General features: G+C 33.8%; 1 protein-coding gene across 1 annotated transcript; it reads left to right on the top strand.

Moving 5' to 3' along the window:
* Positions 1–24,147: 24,147 nt before the first annotated feature.
* Positions 24,148–25,258, top strand: LOC107016729. The gene is made up of 4 exons (XM_027916585.1): positions 24,148–24,228; positions 24,329–24,432; positions 24,702–25,083; positions 25,244–25,258. Exons 1-4 carry the CDS (start codon positions 24,148–24,150, stop codon positions 25,256–25,258), a joined length of 582 nt encoding a protein of 193 aa, XP_027772386.1.
* The last annotated feature ends 614 nt before the right edge of the window (positions 25,259–25,872 follow it).

Below are 25,872 nucleotides of genomic sequence, written 5' to 3'. Positions count from 1 at the left end.
ACAACAATATAACAAGACCGCGTATAGGTCATACAATGTTTAGTACTCAAAGAAAAGGAAAGAACATAAAAGTCTTAAAAACTAAAAACAACTTCATAATGTTGATATTGGCATTTCCCTCGTAATGTGAGGACCTACCCAACTATGATGAATGAGTGTTCCAAGTCTTCCTTCAAAGTCGTGTCAAAATCCCTTCAATGACCGGAACATAAAATGATGGGGAAAAGGGAGAAAATGGGGTAAGTGCACCACTTGTACTAAGTATGAGACCATATGGAAATATATCATGAAATCATGATAAGATGGGACAATTCATAAAGGTATGAAATTTACTTTGAAAACCCTTATGCACATTCAAGAAGACCATACCAACAAATAAAAATATTCATTAAGTCATAGGCATGTACATCACAAGACCAACAAAACAAAGTCTAGTCAAGGCAGCATGCACATCACATAATTGAACACATAGTCAAAGTAACTATATAATGAAGTTATAATAGCACAAGCATGAATAAGAGTTTATTTCAACATAATTGAAGCAATACCATTACTCATCACCCTTTTTAATACACTTGTGGAATTACTAAGAAAATCCCTATAACCTTACCTAATCAAGTAAACCTAGCAAGAACCATAACCAATGTGCGACTTCACATAATTTTACATTAAGAGTACATAATATCATACTTTAGCAATAGAGACCATGTATATGGTCATTATAGTAAATGAACATCACATAGTGTCATTTACATGTAAGATCATCATTTACATTTATAAGCATATACATACATAAGAACATCCTCCTACAGCTTCCCTTAAGGCTAACTAGTGCAATATATAGGTAGAGTCCCATACCCCTGTCTAGACTAAGCTAAACCCCTTAGGTCATCTTAGTTAGAGTTCAATCCTTTAGTTCATTTTACCTTTCGGGATCAACTTTCCTTAACGGACATAGACCACATGAGCTAATGTGGAATCCGTTGTCATGGAATACTACACCAAAACAAGGCATACTACTTACCAAGGTAGTACCAAAACATGAATATAGCAACTTCGTGGATCCAGTAGCCTATGGGGGGCAACATAGATCAAGAACTAGGAGATATAGTTTGGACCCTCCTTATTATGCATGCATTGGAGTCTCAAATCTCAGGATTACATTAGTGATCCTACCTTCCCCATGTGAGAAAGCGCACTCCTCATTATAGATCACCCAGTGCTAAGTTAGAGTCCCTTTTAGAAATTTCTTTAGTACCTTTAAGTAATAATCATAGCTTAATGTAGTTCATAGATTCTATCCCTTATATAAATATCATCATCATAGCTCAATAAGAATTGCATGAGTATTGTCCTTTCATTACAATTTATATAAGTGAGCTAAGCACTTTAACATATTCACATCACGATAAGACACATTGGTAAGTTGTAACCATCCTTATAATAATTAAATCTTAGAAAACATCTCACAAACCATAGTCAAGATATTTCAAGTTAACATCATACCTACCCTATCAATCTTATCATCGTACATACTTCAGTACCAGATCATCACTTAACCACAATTAACCATAATTGAAGTAAAGAGTAGGGATCACAAGACTTACCAAGCCTTCTTCATAATCCATCATCAAGGTCTTACCATAAACACTTAACTCAACCCAATAAGGGTGTAATATCATCACACAACAATAACGAAAATGATAACATGGTTAATTGAATCACTACATCACAATCGATCTCTAGTTCAAACTTTCAGATAAGAGACTTAGGTCAAAGTCATAATATAGATCAATTACTCAATAAATAGCATGTTAGGACTATAATTCACCCTAATATATTCATGATTGATACAATATCATCATCTAGTAGTAATTCAATCGATAACAAATTCAATTGAACCAACATTACAGAATTCATATCAAGATCATAAACTAAGGTTAAGGGGAATAGGTCATCTTCTACAAACTAGACCAATCCATAATGAATTAACATAATTAAGTTAAAATACATGTTAATCTATTCATAATATCCAAACTAAATCATCAACAAATCAATTCACGAGATAAATTTTGAGATTGGAAAAGACCCAATTGAAAACCTAACTTCTGAAGTCAATTCTATGGAACCCTTTGAGGAAAGAGGTCTCAAAGGTGAAAGGAATAGCATACTTTACAAATTGATGAAGAAATTCAACCCTTTTCAGCCCTTGAACCCATCCCTATCTTGCTCTTCAATGGAGTTCTTCAACTAGAGAGAGAAGGAAGAGAAATTGGGTTTGTGAATTATGAGAGCTTAGGTTAGTAAAATAAGGTTAGGGTCCTTATATATGTTCTTAGCTAACATAATTAGGCTTCCAGAAACCATTAACTAATTAGGTCAGCAATTCAAAAGGCAAGGTTTTGTTGAGGGATAATTACAAACGACAGTAAAAGTAGTAATACAAAAGGTGACTTGTTCTTGAAGGTTATTTATATAAGGCAGAGATCAGTACCCATGATTGATTTTCTTATTCAAAAATTAAGTTTATTTGTTACTTTTCTTTTATATCCGTCGGTAGAAGATACATTTAGGGGAAGAAAAGTGGAAAATAGTGAGATTATGAAGAAATTGGGATATTTAGTAGGAAGTTGCAGTGGGGTTTGTGTATGGCTTCAAACAAAGGGCACCTAAATTCTTGATAGCAATAGTATAGATTTATAAAGTAAAATACCTGGAGAGTCCGGAGGAATTTCCAGTGTCATGTTGAACGACTTTATATTCAGGGAAAGAAAATTCGGTAGGCCGTGAGGTCGTGGGAACACGACGTGCTTCACATCTTCAACAACAGGGCACAAGAACTGAGAATTTTATGTACGAATATGTACGGGCCTCTTAGACAAGACGTACGATGTTTAAAAGGAGTTCATAAGGCGTCTGTTGACCCAATTTCTGCTTTGAGTTCTGATGCGAATGGGTAGTGTTATTTATGTGGAAATATTGATCAGGTAAATAGGAAAAATTTTCCATCGTTTCTGGCTCTGTGCAGAATATGGTCTAGGTTTGAGACACTTTAATGGAGGTTGGTGAGTGAGATGCAGCGCTAATGCACCTTTAATGGGTAATTGGGAATTAAGGCACTGGGTGTGGGGGTGAGAGAGTAAATAAACAATGTAATGCTTAATTTTAATGTGTAGGTTAAGAGCACAATGCTTGGGTCGCAAATTGGCTATAGTGATCACTGTGTTGAAGGCAACATGGGAGAAAGATAACATCTATTAGAAGTAATGGGAAGTAGTGCACACGAAGGAGGAGTTTTAGCAAGTGAATGAGGAAGATTTGTTAAAGGCATAATTCGTAAGAGGAAGGTGGAAAGCATATGATTGAATGTAGGGGAAGGGTATTTGTTGGAATAAATTTTTAAAGAGAATTCTAGCTTGTGATGATGTCATGTCACCGAGCTGGGTTGTCTTATCCCTACTCTTTACTATTTTACTGAAATTTCATAAAACAAAAGTCATCCCTATACATAAGTTTCACAATACATTAGGTGTGATACATCATGGTAGTTGGCAGTTGCACTTAATAAAAAAATAAACATAAAATTTATTTTAATTATTACGATTCACAAATTTTTAAATTCAAATTTCCGTCATCTCCAACAACTCTCCATACCTACCCAAATAGTGAAATATTCAAATTACACGACAAAATTTGTTGATATAGTATGAATGTATTGATGTTGTTGAGATATTCAAGAATTTGAGTAAGCGAGATGAGTCATGAAGGTTACAAATGTGATGAAATTGTTGTTGGACAATTATTTTCATTTACGAATCTCAAAGCCACCGTTTCATCCAAGTTGGAGATCAATAACATTAGGAAAAACATGGAATTAGATACATCATAAAAAATAATTCACCTCAATTGAAAATTCAGAACGATATGGGTGTAAACTCTATTTGAAGGTAAAAAATATGATTCTAGATTTGCAATGTTTGCATTATGTGTTGATACTATAGAGAAGAATGATGGAGAGATACATAAATTTGATGCTACATCCAGAGAAATTAAATGTGTCGAAGTTACAAAAATGGCAACCTAAGATATTGTTGTAGTTAAATGAAGAATTTGTGATTCATATTATATTTTAGAATAAGAACTCACAAATTACATAAGTGATTCAAAGAACACAGAGATGAAGACAAGACAATTGTATAAGGACAAAGCAAGGCTCATAGCTGTAGTCATGTATCATATATCATATCATCATATATTAATAAGTGGGAAGCTTCTTACTTAAAAGTTGAATTACCATTATGCCCTTATTTAATCCCTAAACAAAACTAAATATTAATATAGATAATCAATTTAAGATTAAATAATGAATTTTATTTAAATTCATGCATCTAGATGCAATGGTTCGAATTCTTTGTTGAATTACCATATTACCTTCAAACTAAATTAAAATATCATTAAATATAAAATTATTTGTATACTAATTAATAATTATATTATACTGTACTAAATACCAAAAATTAGTTGTAAAGTCAAACTTTAAACTCAAATTAAAAAGAACTAAGCATATTTAAAAACAAATACTTCATAAATTAATCTGGCCAAAATGGCACTTGTGTCAAAACAAGTAAATTAACTGCAATCTGAACTACTAAGCTAGAAGATCAACACAAGGGATGTCCTCGGAAAGACAAGAGGATCACCAAGTGATTGTGGAGTGCTAACAGAACCAACAGTGCGCTGCGTGCTGATCCTGGTTACCTGCGTCTATATCATGAAACAATGCAGGCCAATTGGTATTAGTACATTGAATTTACTAGTATGCGAGTTGGAAAGTTAAACAACACTTAGGCTTGAAAAGGAGTAAGAAAGAACACTTACCTTCGCTCTGCTAAAATCATGATCTACTAGCTCATATTCTAAATACACTGTTTAAAAGTGATTGCAATAAAAGCATGTTTTAAACTCTGAATGTATACAAGTATACAAATGATATCTGAGGTGTATGTAAAAATACAGATAATTGATGTATCTGAAAATACAATACTTCTATAGGATATTCTCTAATAGACAACCATTATTTAAAAGCTATAGTGATGATATAACGTTACTCGACCCAGGCTGCCCGACCATCATAACTTTTCCAGAGTATCGGCCTGAACTGCCTAATGAATCCACTAGTAATCTATAAAAAGGGTTCATCTAAAAAATATGATCCTTTTCTAGCAATGACGGCTACATGGTTTACATGGCGACTTGAGTTACTCTAAACTCGTATCCCTACATCAGTGCTCAATACTACTTCCAATATATATATACTTCCAATACACACACACACACACATATACATATACATATATATATATATATATATATATGTATGTATGTATATATGCTCTTATGTTTTATAAAACATACGGATTATGTTATAAGTGCTCAAAACATAGCTTTTAAAAAGATCTTTTGAAAATCATAGTTTCCTCTTTCCTCTATTAAAACTATCCATAGGCTCCGTGGAAGTCTAGCTTCCTTTCTTTCTAAAAAGTTTGAAAACATTTTAGTTTAAGCTCTGAGGTACTTAGTTCCCTTATAACTCTTGATAACTGAACTCAAATTGATACTCTTTGCTTACTTGAAACTTAACTCTTAGAATACATAGTTCCCTTATAACTTTTGAGAACTTAACTCAACTCTTTACTCTTTCTTGACTTGAAACTTGAGTCTTAAAACAAAGTTAAAATGTTTAAATATGACTCTTGAAAACCTTTAATAACTTAACTTTAACTTGCTTCTTAACTTTCGACTTGACTCTTACCTTCCTTGACATTGATATTAACTTTCCTTTAATGGATTATGGATTTAAGTTTTTACTTTTAGTTCCTTGATTATTTATCGGTATTTAGAGATCATTTGATGTAATTAGAATTCATTAGAGGATGTACCTTGGAAGGACCTTAAAGGGTTAAACTACAAAAGCTGGACAAAAAACGTCAGTTCGAGCTTACAAGTGGCGCGCTGCGCCAGCCTTAGTTGATTGAGGCCTGATTCTGGCGCACTAGTGGCATGCCACGTGAGGCCTTTGTTTACTAGGTCCAATTTTTTGGGCATTGCAGGCGCGTCGCGCCTGCCTCTACCTCGGTGCGTCAAACGAATTTTTCAACTCGTTTTCCATCTCTAAACTCTCCAAAACTTCCTAGATCTTTCACTAAATGATTGGGACAATTGGTATTATCAATAATTACTGAATTCAACTCAAAATAACTTGAATTAACAAGTATCTAATCAACTATGACCGCCAACAATCCAATCAACAAGAAATCAAACGTTCTTTCAAGAACTTAACTCCTAACATGAAATATTTTATCCTCAATTTTTCTGAACTGAAACAAAATGATGTGTGGGTGAAGTAACCCAACACAAAATATCCCACATACCTCAAAGGGATCACCCCCGCGAAATCCACGAAATTAATTCTTCGCATTCTTGCATCTTCTTCTCCATTCTCCTCTTTTCTACTCTCTTTCAAAGCCCCAACTTATTTTCTAATTGTTAAAACTTATTGGGATCAGCTTAGACCCCAATTTATTACCCATAAAACGAAATTAATAATTGGTTTAGGAAAAGACCAAAACACCCTTAACAAATCCATATTTGGGATTTCCTCTGCCCAACGACCCAACTTTTAAAAGTCATATCTCCCTCATACGACCTCAAAAGTTTTCAAACTTTGCATCGTTGTAAAGATATTCCGACTTGATCTCTATTCATATAAATAAATCAATAAAACACCTCCTGAGCTAGAAGTTATGGTCGTTCGAAAATGACTTAAACTCACTTTTGAAATCTGGAAAATTTTCCAAATTTCCTTACTTATTTCCAAAATTGATGATTCTTATTTTTCTTATCTTAAACATAGTTAATTCTAAATACAAGAAGTTAAAATATCTCCCCCTTGTGAACATTCGTCCTCGAATGAGAATTCTTTCACTGAGCTAAAGGTAGTAACATCATTTCAGCAATCACAAACAAAAGCAAGTAATAACATGTATATACACAATCTTATAAAGTGATAAGAAGAGAATTTAGTACCTTGATCATCATTCTCTACGGATTCAAAAGAGATGTGGATATCTCTTCTTCATATCATTTTCAGCTTCCCAAGTCGCTTCATCAACGAATTGGTTCCTCTAAAAGACATTGACTGAAACAACTTCCTTTTTCCTCAACTTATGAATTTGATGATCTAAAATCTGCATTTGATTTTCTTTATAGGATAGGAAATACTTAATCCCAACATACTCTGTTGGTATTATCAATGGAGGATCACCCAAACACTTCTTCAACATAGAAATATGAAATACTGGATGAACTGCTGCTAACTCTTGTGGTAACTACAATTGATAAGACACATTTACCACTCTTTTGGAGATTCTATAAGGTTCAATATATCGGGGACTAAGTTTCACCTTTTTACCAAATATCATAACTCCTTTCATAAGTGAAATCTTCAGATATACCCAATCATCAACCTCAAACTTCAATGACCTCCTCCTAACGTCTGTCTAGGACTTTTGGCTACTTTGTGTTGTCTTCAAACTTTCTTGAGTAACTTTCACATTCTCCATAGCTTGGTGAACTAAATCTTGTCCTATCAACCCTGCTTTGCAAACTTCGAACCACCCAATAGGAGATCTTCACCTTCTTCCATAAAGAGCATCATATGGAGCCATTTGAATTCTTGAATGATAACTATTGTTGTAAGCGTACTCAATGAGAGGTTGGTGATCATCCCAATTTTCCTTGAAGTTTATCACACAAGCTCTAACTATATCTTCTTAGGTATCGATAGCACCTTCTGCTTGTCTATCTGGGTGAGGATGAAAACCAGTGCTCAAATTCACTTTTGAACCCAAACCTTTGTGGAAGGACTTCCAGAACAGTGCAAAAATCTGTGCACCTCTATTGAAATAATGGAGACTGAAACCCCATGAAGTCTTATCACTTCTTGAATATAGAACTTTGTATGATCTTTGTCCCAATAAGTAGTCCTTACCGGCAAGTAATGGACCGACTTTGTCTAATTCTAATAGATATATTCATATTATTAGAATCTATAGTATCTTAATTATTTTTCCATATTTTTCGCTTGATGGTCAATGTACTATTCGATTACTATGAATTTTATTGAATGAATAAAATATAAATGGATAAAAGTAATTTTTTTTGAATTTCAACATTTTCTATAAAATAATTAAATTTTGTATAATTGTATGGGAAAAAACGTGCAATGCACGTTCACAAGAACTACTATATATATTTAGGAAAACTTTGGTACCGCCTAAGTTGTCCCACCACCATCCAGAAAACCCTTTTAATTTAAAATATTCCCAAAAGTACCCTTTCCTTTAAGAACCCCTACATTAAACTACATTTCAACCCAAACAACACATACTCTCTAGTGTTGCCTCAGCCCCAACAATCACACCATCTCAACAGCGACATAACTTATATGCGGAGCGACACCTTTTAAGACATGGAAATAACAAGTATTTACGCCCTATTCGGGAAGGTACTGCATCGTTCATAGTCCATTTATACAACATTATGAATTTGATTATTCCAAACTTTCTTGCACATTTACTTCTAACAAGGGAGTTTGATGAACATAGTAATCTAGAAGAATCAAATTATCAAGTTTCGAGAAAAGATGAGCAAAGGTTATGCAATCATTATGAGAAACTTCAAAGTTTCAGAAATAACTGGTGAATACATATCACTGTATTCAAACTTTTAAATAACATTCTTGCGGATAACTTCCATCCAAAAACTACAGGATGATATTGTTCAAATCCCTGTAAATGGTATCCAAGCACAATTGATTAGCTCTATGATCAACAACAACATCGTCCTATCAGGCACATCCATTCCTGCCATTTATGTTACACACGGTCTCCAATGTATACAGTAAATAATATCCCTCCTTAATTTGTAGATGTAGTTTGATGCTTACTTGGAATCGGTTATATGTAGAGTATGAGTTCAAAGTGAATGAAACGCGACATACACAGTCTTACTGATCCATAATATTCATATCTCAATCACATTACATTCAAATTCATTCATAACAAAGAAGCTAAATATAATTATCATTTAGTTAGGACATGACTATCAATGCAAGAATAACTTTGTGGGTGGATCAAGGTAAAGTATTTTACCCTTTCGTATATCCCATCCACTTGGGACCATACATTTTAATCATTACTACCACCACCGCAACAAGAAAAATTTATGTTAGTCTTAAAATGGACAACATCACCCGTTGCTCCATATGTTCTCAAAGAAGACAGTTGATGTACATACTATTGAGAGTGAAAATGCAAGTAACGTCCCCATTGCAGAAGCTATGCTTTAAAATTGGTTGACTATTGCAGAGTTAGTAGATTCTAACTATAGTACGAAAATAGAGGTAAGTACTATAATAAACCCTTCAAATTATAAGCACAAGGCTTGAATCAGCATGCTACTGTTATATATATATATATTGCAGAGTTAGTAGATACTAACTAGAGTACGGACATAGAGGTAAGTACTATAATAAACCCTTCACATCATAAGCACAAGGCTTGAATCAGCATGCTATTGTTATATATATATATATATATATATATATATATTTTACATATGGTAGGTAATAAAGCAACTAACATTGTAGACACATAATACATTAAAAGGAACTCTAACGATGTTTTACACATACATAGGATTAAATACACATAAAGGTCAAGGACATTGGTGGGAAGACTGCTTTGGTCCTTGATGGTGTTGCGGAGAAACTTCTTGATTCTTTTGCTCACAAGTTGGTTAACATATTTTCGAAAGTTAGACTGATGTGCCGTCCCATATCTGTAGTATATGCAGGATGGACTTGGTCTTCAAACTTAAAATGATCAATTTAAATGTGAAATAGGGGTGGTAAAACTATGCAGTAAAAAAAGTTTATGTGCCGGATTAAGAATTAGAATGCAACACTGCATAAACAAAGAGTAAAAGGCAAAGTGTTACAATGTTATTGAGCTTCTAATACATATTATGTTGATAGGTACATCATTCATCCTCCGGACAATCTTTTTAACATACATCATCATTAATTACTTTTACGTACAGGTTAAAAGAAAGTAGAAGATTCAATTGAACCAATAGACTGTAATGCGGGAGGATCAAACACATAATACTCAAAAGAAATTCCTTATGAATAGGAGACTTCGATTTCAAACAGAAGAGTTTAATCGAGAAAGTCTAAGAAGAGAAGAAACTTATTCATAGACAACAACGAAGAGAGTGATGTAGACACCATATAAACGACAAAGTACAGTCTTTTTCTATTCTACGGACCTTAATATTATTACTTTGATCAAGTAGTATCAATTTTTTTATTTGCGAAACATTACATGTCCAACAGTGGCTAGTTGTATATCATATGTTGTTGATGTCTGTTATGGTAGCGGATTTGGTTTTATCTATTGCCAAAAAAACTTCCATACTAAATATTTACATGTCTATAAAAGTTGTGCTGTTTATGTGCCATATGTCGATCCACATTTTTGCTCTTACCGTTATATGCTACCTACCCTACTCACCAGGATGTGAATAACTCATTCAAGAAACGAAATTTTAAAACTCTAGAACAACCAAATACGCCGCGACATTACATAGGTGTAACTGAAAATATTAAATATTAACACTTATTTATCAACTACACTAAAACTACCAAAAAAATAGTCAACCAAATTTGGAAATAAGATAGTCGCACGAAGCGCAGGCAATTTCGTAGTGAAGAAATGTAAAATAAAGCACAATTTTAATTTTAAAGTAAAGAGAGATGATAGAAAAAAGTTTGAGAGTATTTGATTTTTTATTTATAGTCTTTTATATTTCATTGTTATCATTAACATATGTAACATGGTAATAATTGTTTTTGTTTATGATGATTAATTAATATTGATATGATATTCATGATATAGATTACTTCTAAATTTTAAATAGCGTATACTTAATTTTATATTTGGTATCTCAAGAGATTTTTTAGCGGTATGATATGAATCATTATGAGTGAATGTGTTTATATATGTTAAACACTAAAATCTAGTAAATAAATGTAGTGGGTTGTAAGTGACACATACAAGAAATGGGCAGAAAGTGATATATTATACATTTGGTATCTCTAATGTGAGGGTATTACTCATTTTTATAAAACATATCACACTAGTGATGTGAATATGGTACACAAAAATGTATTATTTAAGTTTTATCAAATAGTAATAGTGATCATTGATATGGATGATACATTAATATATATCATTCTTGACATATTGTGAGTCATTGTAGCATCATATATGTATTTGGTGTATGCATTAATATGATCAAAACAATTGTACAATTATGTGTCAGTGTGCTATTCGAATTATTTTTGCTAGAGTGTGAAGGCTTCATGAAGGAAAACTCAAACAAATTGAGATACTTCAATAGTGAACATATGTATCCATTGAGGATCAGGTAATAACAAAACTCCAAGAAATAATTGGGTTTGTAAGTAATGTGACTGTTCCTAAATTGGTCTACCATAAGAGAATTTATATTCCGAAAGATGTAATTCAGGATGTTAGAGAACTCTATGGGGATTGAGATGTCCTACTAGAAAACATGACGTGCTAATGAACGTACATAAGAAATGATAAGGGGAAAACCAGCATATGGATATGAGCAGATGTCGAGATACATGTAAATGTTATGTATTGCGTATCTTAAATAATATATAACGATGCACAAGTCATACATGAATTCATGTATGTTTTCATAGCCTTGAGACCATTGATGAGGGGGTTCAATATGTTCAGCAGATCGGTAGTTATTGTCGACAATGCACATTTTAGTCGAGCTTACAAAAGAACATTTATATGAGCAATCACACTGCATGGGGCATATATGTGTTTTTGTGATTGTGAACTTGTTTTTTTTTTTTTGTATAATAACTTATACATAGTGTTAATGTTATACCAAACAAAAATATCATGTGTGTTGATTTGTGATAGGTTTCATATTTTCATTAACTGATGGAGTTGTAGACATAGAAAATGATTCTTCATGGACATGGTTCTTTGAACAATTCAAAAATACATTTGTCAAGCATAAAAAAATATGTGTTGTATTACATAAAAATTAAAGTATTATGAGCAATGTGCTTCAAATGTACCTCATTATGCATGCACGTGGCATCCTTAAAAGAATGTACCTACAAACTTCAAGAGGAGCAGAATCACCCTATGTGATCTATTCTTCTCTATGGCTAAGACTTATTGAGAAGAAGTATTTTGATAAATTAATGGCTAAGGTGGAAAAGGTTGATCATAGAGTTAAGGAGTAAATAGAGGATGCTAGGTACGAGAAGTGGTCGAGTGTTCATTCAACAGTAAACATCGATAGAATGACGAATTTGAGTTAATGACTGCCTTTTTGAGGCACGCTGATTCTCTATCATAATATTTTCGATAGAGTCTAGAATTTAATTTGGTTCTTGGAACTGTAAAAACAGAGAAATAGCTTCACATACAAAGGATACATTTTGGAGAATATTTTAGGAGGTATTGATTGTAAATGCACCTAAATGTTCAAAGATGAGGGTATGTATAAAGATAGCTAACTATATATATTTTATGCATTTGATATGGATCATTTGGCTTTTTGATCAGCATTAGTTTGAAAAAATAGAAAATAGTGGCATTTTATATAACATATTAATAACTTTTTAATGTTTGCAGATTGTTCCATCATCTAAACTTGTTTTCTCAATTTAAGAATCTGGAAGAGGACATATTATTTTGCCTTGATCGAAAAGTATGCACTTGTGGAATATTTCAATTAGACGAGATACCTTGCGCACACACAATTGTTGTTTTATAGAGCAAGAATATTACAAATATATATCCTTACTGCTCTTATTACTACAAGCCTGATAAATTAGCAAAATCCTATGAGGTTTAAATGGTTCCATTTCGGGATAAGGAGGATTGTCCGGTTCGAGACAAGGTTTTAGATGAAATTGTGTTTCCACCTAGATACAAAACGATACGAACAAAAAAAATGAATATGAAAAGATAAAAAATGAACACAAATTATTGTGGGCAATCCTCCCTTAAATAAATAATTAGAAATATAATTTAGTAAGAATAATTAATTGACAACTTTTTTTGTTTGATAATCTGGCTCTTTAGGGTCACCATATTACGTGCGCAACCACGTACACTTGCATGTGCAATTGGAAGCAACAATATTTTGTACATAGTCTAAAATGCACTCCATGATGATATTAAAAATGTGAATGGTTGAATAATACAAAAATATGAAACTTAAAAAGAATCTTATTTGATTCAAGGAAGATATAATGGCTACAATCAGGTGAACCGAGCCAATGATTATTTCATCAGGAAAGAAGTTAATCGACAAGGACAACACAAAGATCTCGGAGCAATGAAGAAGTAATCTAAAGATTAGCCTTAAATTTATTAATTCTTGTAAAATAAGGATCTCTACTACTCCTTTTTCAAAGATAAAAGCTCTTGGGTTTCCATATCTTCATCTACAAGATTCAAGTCTCAACATCTCAACACTATATAAAAGCCAGCGTCTGCTAAAGAGAAGATGCACACGAGTCTAAAAATATTGTTGGTAAGGCTTTGTATCAAAAGAAAATAGAAAGAAAAAATGCTGAATGTAGATATAGGAACTATATTCAAAACTTGTATCTACTACAAATTTCATAAAACTAGGAGACAACACCCTTGCATCCCAAGGAAAATGGATATAAGATCTACATTGGATCTCAACTAGTATAAAAACATCCTATGTCAAGTTTACATTTCACACTTTCAATTCTGTTTGTTTATTCCTGAATACCAAAAGTTAACTAGCGACTCTTCTAAGTCAACTATTCGAAGAAGAAAATAGGAAATAAAATTTCACCCCCTATTTCACTTCTAGATCATACTACCCAAACTACAACATAATTCTACGACCATGAATCTTAGATCAAGTATGGAATAAAATAGGGAAGTTAGTAATGATGGATGTACATCCTATGCATTGCACGGATCATATGCACACATTTGTGTATAGGTACCAATTGGATTACAAGTCAATAATCATATCTTTATAGGTCGCCGCATACAAAGCCTTGTCTATGAAGGAAATATTATATATACTTTGTACCAAATGTGGTGTCTTTGGAAAAACTAATACCACTTGCAAAAAGGAAAATCCAATAAAAAAATGAGCCACAATATAGCACCACTCCAACATAAGATGAAGCACCTACCAATTGTGGCAGATGGTATTATTTAAAGATAAAAGGAATCATGAAAAACGTCCAACCTAAGATGATAGCTCAAGTGATAAAAGTATTAGCATCAATTTATTCGTTGCTAATACAAGTAAGTTTCTTGACTCTAAAGTCTACAAATAATGGAAAAGTCGTCATCAAAATTGGGCTATCTCGAAGGGGTCTCTATCCACAACATTCCCTAAAAAGAGCTTAAAGCAATGTATAGACTAATACATTCCTAATGTTATGACGAACGATGTCAACAATATAATTAAATTAAACAAAAATAAAGATAAAAATAACTCCGCAACAACTATTGTAAATAGTAAGGTGGGAGACAAAAACCTACACTCCTAGTATCATTGGCGGACTTATATTATGAAGTATGGGTGCTTAAGCACCTACAGCCTTTTGTGATAACACACTCTTATTTGTGTACAATATCTAATAATTTATTCAGATATATTAACTACGCACCTGTTATATACAATAACTTTTAAATAGAGCATAATTGAGTACCAATGATAAAAAGATTTCTAGATCTTCCATTACCTACTATAACCCCTAAAAAACCTCTACCTTATCTTTTGCAGTAACTCCTACTTCACCATCACAATCTACTGAAGCTACACTTTTAAGCAATAGTAATCTTTTCAAAATCTTATCAAAAGATAATCTCAAATTATTACATAATGTACGAAATATTTCAAGGGAAATCATAGAAAAAATTAAGAACAACTATTAAGATGCATTAGGTAATAGGGGTACTATTAAAAAAACTATTGGGCAATACAAATAAAGTTGGAGGCTGGCCTATTATCAATTCATAGGTAAATGACTTTTGGGATGTGATTACACTACATAAAAAATGAGCTTTAGCGGCAATTAATTAATTATTGCTGCTAAATATATATATGTTTAGCTGTAACTAGCACTCTTTGTATATGTTCCTAAAGGATTTAGTGACATTGGATCTAATGGCACTTAACTAACACTACACCATTTTAGGTCTACGACCACACTTATTCAGGACTACACTTGTAAAGTGTAGCCTAAAGTAGTTTTGGGAACGCTTTTAAACGTAGCCAAAAATTTTCACTTTTAGCTACAATAATTTTGGCAACACTTCAAAAGTGTACTCTTTAATAATATAAGATACACTTTATAAGCGTTGTTAAAGTATGATATAATTGGCAACACCTATTTACATATATTACCACACTTCTAAAATGTCCTATTTTTATAATTAAAAAAACATCACTTTATAAGTGTTGCCTTAAAATATTTCACTAAAATATTATATTCCCTCCAATATTTTTAACACTCCCTCCCATTTTTATTGGCCAAAAAAAATTAGACATTAACAAAACATTTTGACTTCACTTTCATCTTTCAGCTTTCCTTTTCACGTTTCTCTTTTCAGCAGAAGAATTGGCTGAAGAACTAAAGGTTCCGATACAAGCTGAAGAACTAAAGGTTCGAAGTGAAGAGAGGTGAAGATAGCTGAAGAAATAGTTCTTTTTTCTAATACAAGCTAAAGATTCGATGAACTGCGCTGAAGAGTTGAACGATTCCTTAAAGAGTAAGAACGATTTCTTTAAGAGTAAGAACGATTCTGTTTTCCGAAACTTATTTGATTTTTCCGAAACTTAGTTGATTTTTGGAGTGTAGCTCGTAAACGTTTAGATTTTCCTTTGCTTTTCATGTTAATTTTTGCAGATGCTTAAGATTTTCCTTGTTCTTATTCTGATTGCTGGTACTGTTGCTTGTCCATGTTTAAGATCTGTCTTTCTATAATGTTTGTTTTAATCTATGGTCGCTAATTTTTTTACTGTGCTCGTATTAATCTTTGTTTGTTCATTTGTTAATCACAATAATTTTGTCTTGTCTCTGTTTGTTGGAACAATTTTTTTGTTTTCGACTGTATGTCTTGAAGAGTGAAGAAGTCATTTTGTTGTTTCTCTAGTGCATTTTCAAGTATAGATAGTAACATTAGTATTCCGAAATGTTTTGGGATAACCTCGCAGTATGAAGTTGTTAGAATCATTTCATAGTATTTGATGACTACATTTGCATGGACTTTTTCGTTTAGCCTAGCTAATTCAGTATTTTTGGCCATAAGCACAAAAAGCGACCCTCTTACTAGCATGAGTTGGCTGCCTATTTACTTCAAATGTTCTTCTCTTTAAGTCCGTGTTTAATAAACTTAAAGATGATATTCTCTTTCTTTTATTTTGTGGTTTTCAGTGTATCTGTCGCTAATGCTAATATTAAGATAATTTCAGTTTAAAGTTCACGTTTAGTTTTGTGAGATTTTTATCCTTGTTCGGACAGTGGTTGAGCATGCTATTTTTGAATTTGCATCTTCATTTATTTGCCCTCGTAATTTTGTGAATCACTAATTTTGATACCTTCGTGTCAAGTGAGAAGTCAGTTCCTTTCTGTTGGTATTTCCCAAATAATGATAACTCATTTAGGTGATTAAATTTCCTCTAGTTTTCATTTATTTTGTACAAGTTTCCTTAGTTGTAGTCCTTGTTTTATATTTTGAATCTTTTGTATTGTTTTCTTCTTTTGCATATCAATTCGTCAATAAAATGAAAGTTAGGTGGAATTGTCTGTATTGATTGCTTAAAATCTCAGATGCTAACTTCCTTCTGTTACTAAACATCGACTTATTTTCACAGCATTGGCCGAATCAGCTTATGAATGTATTTTTTCTCTTTTTTTGTTTTCGGCTTGTTGCTGCCCTTTTCTTTTGTCAGATATCAAATATCGGTCTATTTTCTGGTGGGGGTTGTTGGTTTGTAAACAAATACTTTTCCCCCGTTTGGCCACAAATGATTTTGTAAATAGGTGACTCTTTGGTTCTTCCTTTGCTTTTCATGTTAATTTCTGCAGATGCTTAAGATTTTCTTTGTTCTTATTCTGATTGTTGGTACTGTTGCTTGTCCATGTTTAAGATCTTTCTTGCACTACAAGGTAGATCTTGAAATCTGTGATACTGCTGCCTGTTTTCTTGGTTAATAGATATGTTTGTGATGCAATTAGCTAAATTATTAACTTCTCTAAATATATGTACTATCTGGATTTGAATTGTTCCCATAATCATATGCATCTCCTCTATCTTATCAATTAAACTCCAAGTTAACCTCCACTCTCATTGAATCATGTTCTTGAGACTTAGCGAGTCAGTCTCTAAAATGGCATTTGTGATCCCACACCTCTTGCAATAACTTAGTGCTTTCCAAACTGCTGTGATTTCAGCTTCAATATTTATCGTGTTGCCTATGCTTTGTGTTTCTGCATATACTAGATTTCCTTGGATTCCTATTATACAAAATCCTTAAGAGTTCTCTCCTGGGTTGACTTTGCGAGAACCATTCGTTCTCTCTTAGGTTGCCTTGGGGTGGTAACAGGGGATCTATGATCTTGATTCACTTTTCAACAATTCCAATTGAATGCACTCACAGAAAGGGTGGGTACTGGGATTACTTCTCTGAACTTCATGAAGAACCTGCAGGACGGACCGTCATAGACTCGATAACCCGTCGTAGACTCCATAACCCCACACATAGACTTACCCATCTTCCTTCAGCAGTGCTGCACTACGCTGCCACCTACGGACCGTCACAAGCATGACAGTCCGTCGAGGTTCTTCGTCCCAAAACACTTAAACTCTTGGAATATGGGTACTGGGATTACATCTCTGAACTTCATGACGAACCTGCAGGACGGACCGTCACACACTCGACGGACCATCGTGGTCTCCGTAACCCCGCACTTAGTCTGAGTCAGACTTCCCCATCTTCCTTCAGCAGCTGCACTACGCTGCCACCTACAGACCGTCATAAGCACGACGGACCGTCAAAAGCTCCGTAACCCCACACTTAGTCAGACTTCCCCATCTTCCTTCAGCAACTGCACTACGCTGCCACCTACGGACCGTCACAAGCACGACGGACCGTCACATGCTCCGTAGGTGGTCTCTTCTGCATATCTTCGCTCAAAATCTCCGCATTTATCAATGGACAGATTTATGTATATCTTATTAACTGTGCTTATTTTTTCATTTATAGTAACATTAACATTTAAAAACATTTGTGGAATATTAAAGATTTGATTTGACATAGCGAAAGCCTCATGACTAGGTAAGAAACTTTTATCATCTCATAACACATGATTCTGATAGATTACTCGTGACTTTTAAAACGTATTTGTTAACTGGTTAATGACTATTGCTGAAAGACTAAATATTGATATATTCTTCTAGGAGTTCACATATCCCATCCAAGGATTGGTTGAATTTAGCAAGGTATAGCAAAGAGTATATTAATGGCATTGAATCATTTCTAGATTTTGCTTACTCTTATGGAGATCCTCATGGAGAGAAAATTCAGTGTCCATGTGCGAAATGTTGTAATATTCTTTGGAACCGAAGGAATGTAGTGTATGATCATCTAATATGCCATGGATTCGTTAAAGGCTATACTAGATGGATCAATCACGGGGAATGGGATATCAAGTTGAATGTTGATGATTATATGGATTACTCGTGTGATGATATTGATGGGTTGTTGAATGATCAATTTAGATATGTTGCACAGGCTAGATGAGTTTATGATGGTCCAAATGAAGATGACAAGAAATTCTATAGCTTACTTGAAGAAGCAAACCAAGAATTATATTCAAGTTGTATAGGTTTCTCTAAATTATCATTCACACTTCGCTTATATTTGTTGAAGTGTTTACATGGATGGAACAATGAATCATTCACTTCTCTTCTAGAGTTATTAAAAGAGGCGATGCCCGAGTTGAACATTCCTCAGTCTTACAATAAAACCAAGTCTATGGTTAAGAATCTTGGTCTGGATTATGATAAAATTGATGCATGTCCAAATGATTGCATGTTGTTCAGGAATGATCATAAGGATGACGAATTTTGTCATACTTGTGGAGCTTCACGATATATTCAAGCTCCTAAAGTTGATAGTGAGCTTGAGTCTTCAAAAAAACAACATCGAGTTTCTGCAAAGACTTTGAGACACTTTCCATTAATTCCTAGACTCAAAAGGCTATTTATGTGCTCAAAGACGGCAGATTCTTTGAGGTGGCATGAAGAGGAACGTTCTAAAGATGGAAAGTTAAGGCATCCCGCTGATGGTCTAGCATGGAAAGACTTTGATAGGGTGCATCCAGCTTTCACACAAGATTGTCGCAATGTGAGACTTGGCTTGTCAAGTGATTGATTCAATCCATTTCGAATCATGAGTATATCACATAGCACATGGCCAGTTATGTTGATGATTTATAATCTGCCGCCTTGGATGTGCATGAAATCTGAATATTCCATACTTTCTTTACTTATACCTGGACCGCGATCACCTGGAAATGACATTGATATTTACTTACAACCATTGATAGACGAGTTAAAATTATTATGGGATTCTGGGGTTGAAACATATGATGCTTCCAGAAATGAAACTTTTCAAATGCGAGCAGCTCTTATGTGGATAATCAGTGATTTTCCTGCATATGCTATGTTATCTGGTTGGAGTACAAAAGGAAAATTTGCTTGCCCTTGTTGTAACTATGACACTAATTCTCGCTATCTTAAACATAGTCGGAAAATGTGCTATATGGATCATCGTGTTTTTCTACCGATGGATCATCCATGGAGATCAAACAAAAGATCATTCAATGGAAAAACTAAATTTAGGCCTCCTGCAGCTCCTTTAAAGGGAATTGATGTTCTTAATAGCTTACGTGATTTTGAAAATGTGTTTTGGAAGAAGAAAAAGAGATCAAATGATGGCCCATGGAAAAAAAGGTCAATTTTTTTTGAATTACCTAACTGGCAGCACAACTTGTTACGTCACAACCTTGATGTAATGCACATAGAGAAGAACATAGTTGATAGCATACTTGGAACTCTTTTGGATATTTCAGGAAAAAACAAAGGATCATGCAAAAGCACGGTATGATTTGAAAGATATGGGAATCAGGAAGAACCTTCATCCACAAGATACAGAACATAGTAAGAGAACAAAGTTTACAAAGGCGTGCTTCTAAATGACAAATGGAGAGAAATCCATCTTTTTGTGGAGTTTTAAAGACAGCCAAACTACCTGATGGTAGTGCCTCCAATAAATCTAGGTGTGTGCCCTTGGATGAAAGAAAGGTGTCTAACTATAAAACCCATGATGCTCATTTCATGTTACATTACTTTCTTCCAATACCAATTAAAAGCATTCTTCCTGATCATGTGGCTATTCCTTTGATTCGTCTAAGTGCCTTCTTCCATCGTTTGTGCCAAAAAGTAATCACATTGGAGGAACTGGATTGCTTAGAAGTAGAGATCATAGAAACAGTAAATCAGTTGAAGCAAATTTTTCCTCCTTCATTTTTTGATATCATGATTCATTTGCCTATTCATTTGGTGAATTAAGTGAGATTAGGTGGCCCAGTGCAAAATCGATGGATGTATTCCACTGAAAGAGAAATGGGTACATTCAAATCATATATTCGCAATTGGCGTTTTCCATAAGGTTGCATAGCAGAGACACGAGTGGGAATAGATTGCATGAATTTATTCTCAAAATATCTGCATCGGGGTGTACATACCAGATTTAATAGGAGAGTGCGAAACAATGATGAATGTGACCCAAGTGACGCACAACCTGTGAGTTTGTTTTCTAACAAAGGAGTTCCTTTAGGAGCAAAGAAAACTGAACCAATCAATTTAGATGACAAGTCACTAAGTCAGGCACATGCATACTTATTGGGAAATTGTGACGATGTTCAAGAATATATTAGGTACCTTAATTTGAATATACCATTCCTTTTGTATAATTAATTTTTTATCTTATTTAATTTATTATTTTAACAAATATAGTAAAAGTTTTGTAGAGAGCATGAGCAAGAGGTTAATAATCAGTCACGAAGATCTAAATGGAGCAAAGCCAAGAATCATTGTCAAAACTTCTCTCCATGGTTTGAAACTCGTGCTTTGCAAGAGGATGTGCCTGATTTAATAAAACAATTGCTAGAGGACCAAATTCTGTTGCAAAAAGATATTCTGGGTATCTCATAAATGGATATAGTTTCCACGTTAGGCAGCGTGATGCAAGGCGTAAAACACAAAATAGTGGTGTTACACTACTTGCCTCAACTACAAGCTTTGCAAGCTCAAAGGATAAAAATTCGATTGCTGCAGATTTGACTTATTATGGTAGAATAGTTGATATTGTTGAATTAAACTATTACAGCCATTTTAAGGTTGTTTTATTTAAGTGTGATTGGTATGAGGTTGAAAAAGATGTTTATGGACTTACTTATGTCTACTTTAACAAGAGATGCTCTCAGGAAGAGCCTTTTGTGGTTGCATCTCAAGTACACCAATGCTTCTATCTGCAAGATCCATATGATCAAGATAAACATTATGTTATGAAGACTGTTCCAAGAGACTTGTTTAACATGGGTGATGAAGTTGAATCTAATCTCCCACAAAGTTATGAAAATGAGCCATCTGAACATTCGAAGGGTCCATCTATACCAAAAGATAATGGTGAAGTACTATTAACAAGGACTGATTTACTAGAAACAATCATTGATGTGCCTGTGGAGGAATTTGTCAATAAACAACTTGAAGTCGAGTATGAAGAGGAGTTTGAAGATTAGTTCGAAGATGAGTCTGAAAATGAGTATGAAGATGAGTTTTCAGATGCGTTTGAAGACGAGTCTGAAAATGAGTATGAAGATGAGTCTGATGATGAAGCCGAGTCTGAAGAAGAGTCTGAATAAGACACACCATGAGTTTCATTATTGTTGTGATGATCATATAGTGCTCACTCACTGGATTTGTAATATAATTTTTTTTTTGTAAAATACATTAATATATCTAATCTGTGGAATGTAATATGCTGCCTTCTTATTTGAATATTATTTTATTGAGGAACGTATACTTCTAGCTTATTTTTGCATGATTTGGTTGTTTGTTATTTATATACTTTCTGGTTTCATTATATTATCAGGCAGTTGGCATTAGAGGCATTCAACTCAGTAGTTTGAAGTTGCTTCTGGTTTGGTCGTTGTCCTGAGTTTGTCGCTCCGAGAGAGGTACAACTCTTTACCTTTTATTAATTTAAGTAATAAGAAGCTCTCCAGTTTCTAAATGTGGATGCAGCCAACGGCCTCTTGTTTCATATGTTATCAATTTTTTCTGTTTGTTCATGTAGTTCTTCCAATTTGAATCCGTCCTGCTACTTCTTTCACTTAAACAATCTTATTATTTTGTAGTTTTACATACTAATGAGAAACAAATTGAAGAGATTTAAACAAAGCAAAAACAATGAATCAATCAACAATGCTAAAGAAAAAGGGTTTGAATCCAAACAAAGATCAAAGTCCATTGAAGAATCTGGATGTTGATATGCAATACTGATCAAGTGCTGAATTGGCCAACAAATCAAGATTAAGAGAGAACAACTTGCAAATGAACGCAATGATAAAGCTAAGAAAGAGCAGGCACCAATATCACAAAAGAAAGAATTTTGAGGATTTCATTCCACAACAAGGAAAGAGTAAATTGCTTGGGCACAAATCAGTCATTCAATCGTGTTCAAGGGTAGAGCTTAGAACCTCACGTATGTTTGCAGGGAAAGGACAAACTAAACAGAGTATTTCAATTTGAAGAGTCCATTCAAGAAAATTGAACTAAACTTCCTATAAATAATTCTAGGTTCCATACGTCATTCAATAAAGATGTTACTGCTTCAGCACATGCGACTGGAACAACACTAGTTAATGGAGGGGAACGACATGATATTCTTGATCTACCGAATTTCAAACAGGTAAAGAGGAAGCCGGTCATACTAGCTAGTACTCTTGATCAGTTTCTAAAAGATCAAGGGATACACAAAGATGATGAAACAAAACGTGACAACAACACAACAAGTGATGTCGAATTTATGCAAACTCCTATTATTAATGAACATAACAAAGGATAGGATGATCGTGTGGAACAAGAAGAGGAAATTGACATTAATTGTAGTACAAAACGTATGTTTTAAACCTTGTAAGATTTAGAACTCATTATAAAAGAAATATCTTATTTCATGTCTGTTACATTAATCTAGAAATGTCGAAGCCAAAAAAAGTTCGAGGACATACAACATGTAAGGATATTCATGCAAGAAATTTGGAAGAAAGAAAGGAGGTGAGATTTGATAAAGGACAAGCGGTGGGACCAACTAATAAGATAGTGTCACAATTAAGCAACTTTATAGGAACAATTGCAAGGAATCCTAGATTCATCAGCTTGATGTACACTAGTTGGCATGTGGTGCCAAATGATACTAAAAAGCGCATGTGGGAATACGTCAATGTAAAAACAACCACTCTTGAGAATTCATATTTTTTTTTTACTTACTGAAACTAAATATATTTTATTTTGCATAGTCCAAATTTCTACTTCCAGTAGAAGGAAAAAAATGGGTGATGACTGGTCTTCGTGATGCTTGGAGGCGACACAAGCAAAAAATTAAAAAGAATTTTTTTGATCAAAACAGTACCCTTGAGGATATGCTAGCAAAATGTCCTGATGGCATTCCACATAATCAATTCCGCCAGTTGATCGAGTATTGGAAACACCCAACTATTCAAGTAAGGTTAAAATGGTGCATTTCCACTCATCGACTAATTCTGTGTCATATCTTTTCTTTTCATACATATCAATTCAATTATCTCTTTGTTTTTAACAATAGGCTATATGCGAGATGAATTCTCAAAAGAGGAAAAAACAAAAGTGGAGGCATCGTATGGGACCTATTAATTTTGCTAGAGTACGCGTGGCATTGGTAATACTTAGCTGACATTTTATACAAAATTTGATTTTCATTTTTTGTACTTTATAAGAACTTACTGATTTTTTAAAATATCTTTTGATATAATCTGTAGCGTGAAGCCAAAGACAACAACGAAGAACCATCAAAGCCTGAAATATTCATTGCAACTCGTACTAAGACGGGAAAGGAAATCCAGGCTGATACCCAAATTGCAATAGTAAGTTTTTCAAAGAGGATTATTAGTGAACTTTATTCAGACTTAACATTTATATTGTGGGGAGTTTGACTACATTAAATTTTAATCACGTATGCCTTCTTCTTCTTCTTCTTCTTGTGCAAGTTCGAGGAGATATCAATTATTTGTCGACATTGTTTAATTATTTTTTACGAAAAGTTTTTATAATGTTTTAATGCTTGATCGCTATCATAGGATTGGAAATGAAATAGTACTTACAATTCACTATGGATGCCAATTTTATTCAATACGCTGAACTTCAAAATCGCCAAAATTCTGGGGAAACAGCTGATGATGCATTTATGGCAGTGTTTGGAAAGGAGCAGCCTGGTCGAGTTAGGTGCTATGGTAGATCAGTGACAACAAGTTCTTTGAAGAAAGATGAGGAAATTAACAATCTAAAACAAAAGCATGCCGATGAAATCACTTCTCTAAAGGAAGAATTGAGAGAAGAAATGCGACATTTATTCACTCAATTGCTGCAAAACAACCCTGGATTGAATTTTCAAGATATACCAGGGTGTGTTGGATCTAACCTTGCATCACCTATTGATGCAAGTAGTGCACAAGCTGTAAGAGGCACAAATCTTCCATTTTCTTCGGGGTCAGCTCAAGATTCGGTTCTTCAAAAGGTATTTTGTATTTCAAATTCCTCTGTTAATAGTGTCAATATTGTTTTTTCTTCTAGTTTAGTTGGTGTTCTTGGTAATGAAATTCAAACCTTATTTTTACTTGTCTAAATTTAGTCCACCAATTTATAACTGTTAAGAATGTTTTTGTTTTTGGTTTAAGCCTTCGAATCGTTAGTTGAATAATTGTTCTTTTAGTATTGTGAAATTGAGGAGTCTGTGGCTAACACATTAATGTGCTGCAGACTGTGATTAAAATGTCTACATGCTAGACAATTATAATACTATTGTTATTAGTATAGAGTTTAATGGTTTGCAAACCTTTACCTTTGTAGGGTAGAGAAACCATCTAGAGCTTGACCATTAATAGAAGATCTTGTGGGTAGATTTATTATGTTTGATAGATCCTTAATGGTTACTTGTTCACTGTCTGTTAAATCTTTACCTTGTTCAAGATTTTGTTTATATCTTTTTATAGCATTCCTTCTCTTCTTACTAAACATTTCTCTTGTCTGTATTTTTTGTTTGTGTCTTTTTTTTTTACTGTCTGATGATGAACCTTGCCCTAGAGATTACTTTTCTTGGAATATGGGTACTGGGATTACTGGGATTACTTCTCTGAACTTCATGACGAACCTGCAGGACGGATCGTCATAGACTCGACGGACCGTCGTGGACTCCGTAACCCAACAGTTAGACTTCCCCATCTTCCTTCAGCAGCTGCACTACGCTGCCACCTACGGACAGTCACTGACACGACGGTCCGTCGAGGGTCTCCGTTCCAAGACACTT

This window comes from Solanum pennellii, chromosome 4 (genome assembly GCF_001406875.1).
Source record: "Solanum pennellii chromosome 4, SPENNV200".
In the NCBI taxonomy this organism is placed as follows: domain Eukaryota; kingdom Viridiplantae; phylum Streptophyta; class Magnoliopsida; order Solanales; family Solanaceae; genus Solanum; species Solanum pennellii.
Note: the sequence above shows the minus strand (reverse complement) of the source record. Positions and strands in the feature narration are given on the sequence as shown.

Coding starts and splice junctions, on each gene's coding strand:
- LOC107016729 (XM_027916585.1), top strand. CDS start 24,148: ATGAATTCTCAAAAGAGGAAAAAACAAAAGTGGAGGCATCGTATGGGA. Junction 24,229..24,328: donor CTAGAGTACGCGTGGCATTG/GTAATACTTAGC, acceptor TATAATCTGTAG/CGTGAAGCCAAAGACAACAA. Junction 24,433..24,701: donor GCTGATACCCAAATTGCAAT/AGTAAGTTTTTC, acceptor TTTTATTCAATA/CGCTGAACTTCAAAATCGCC.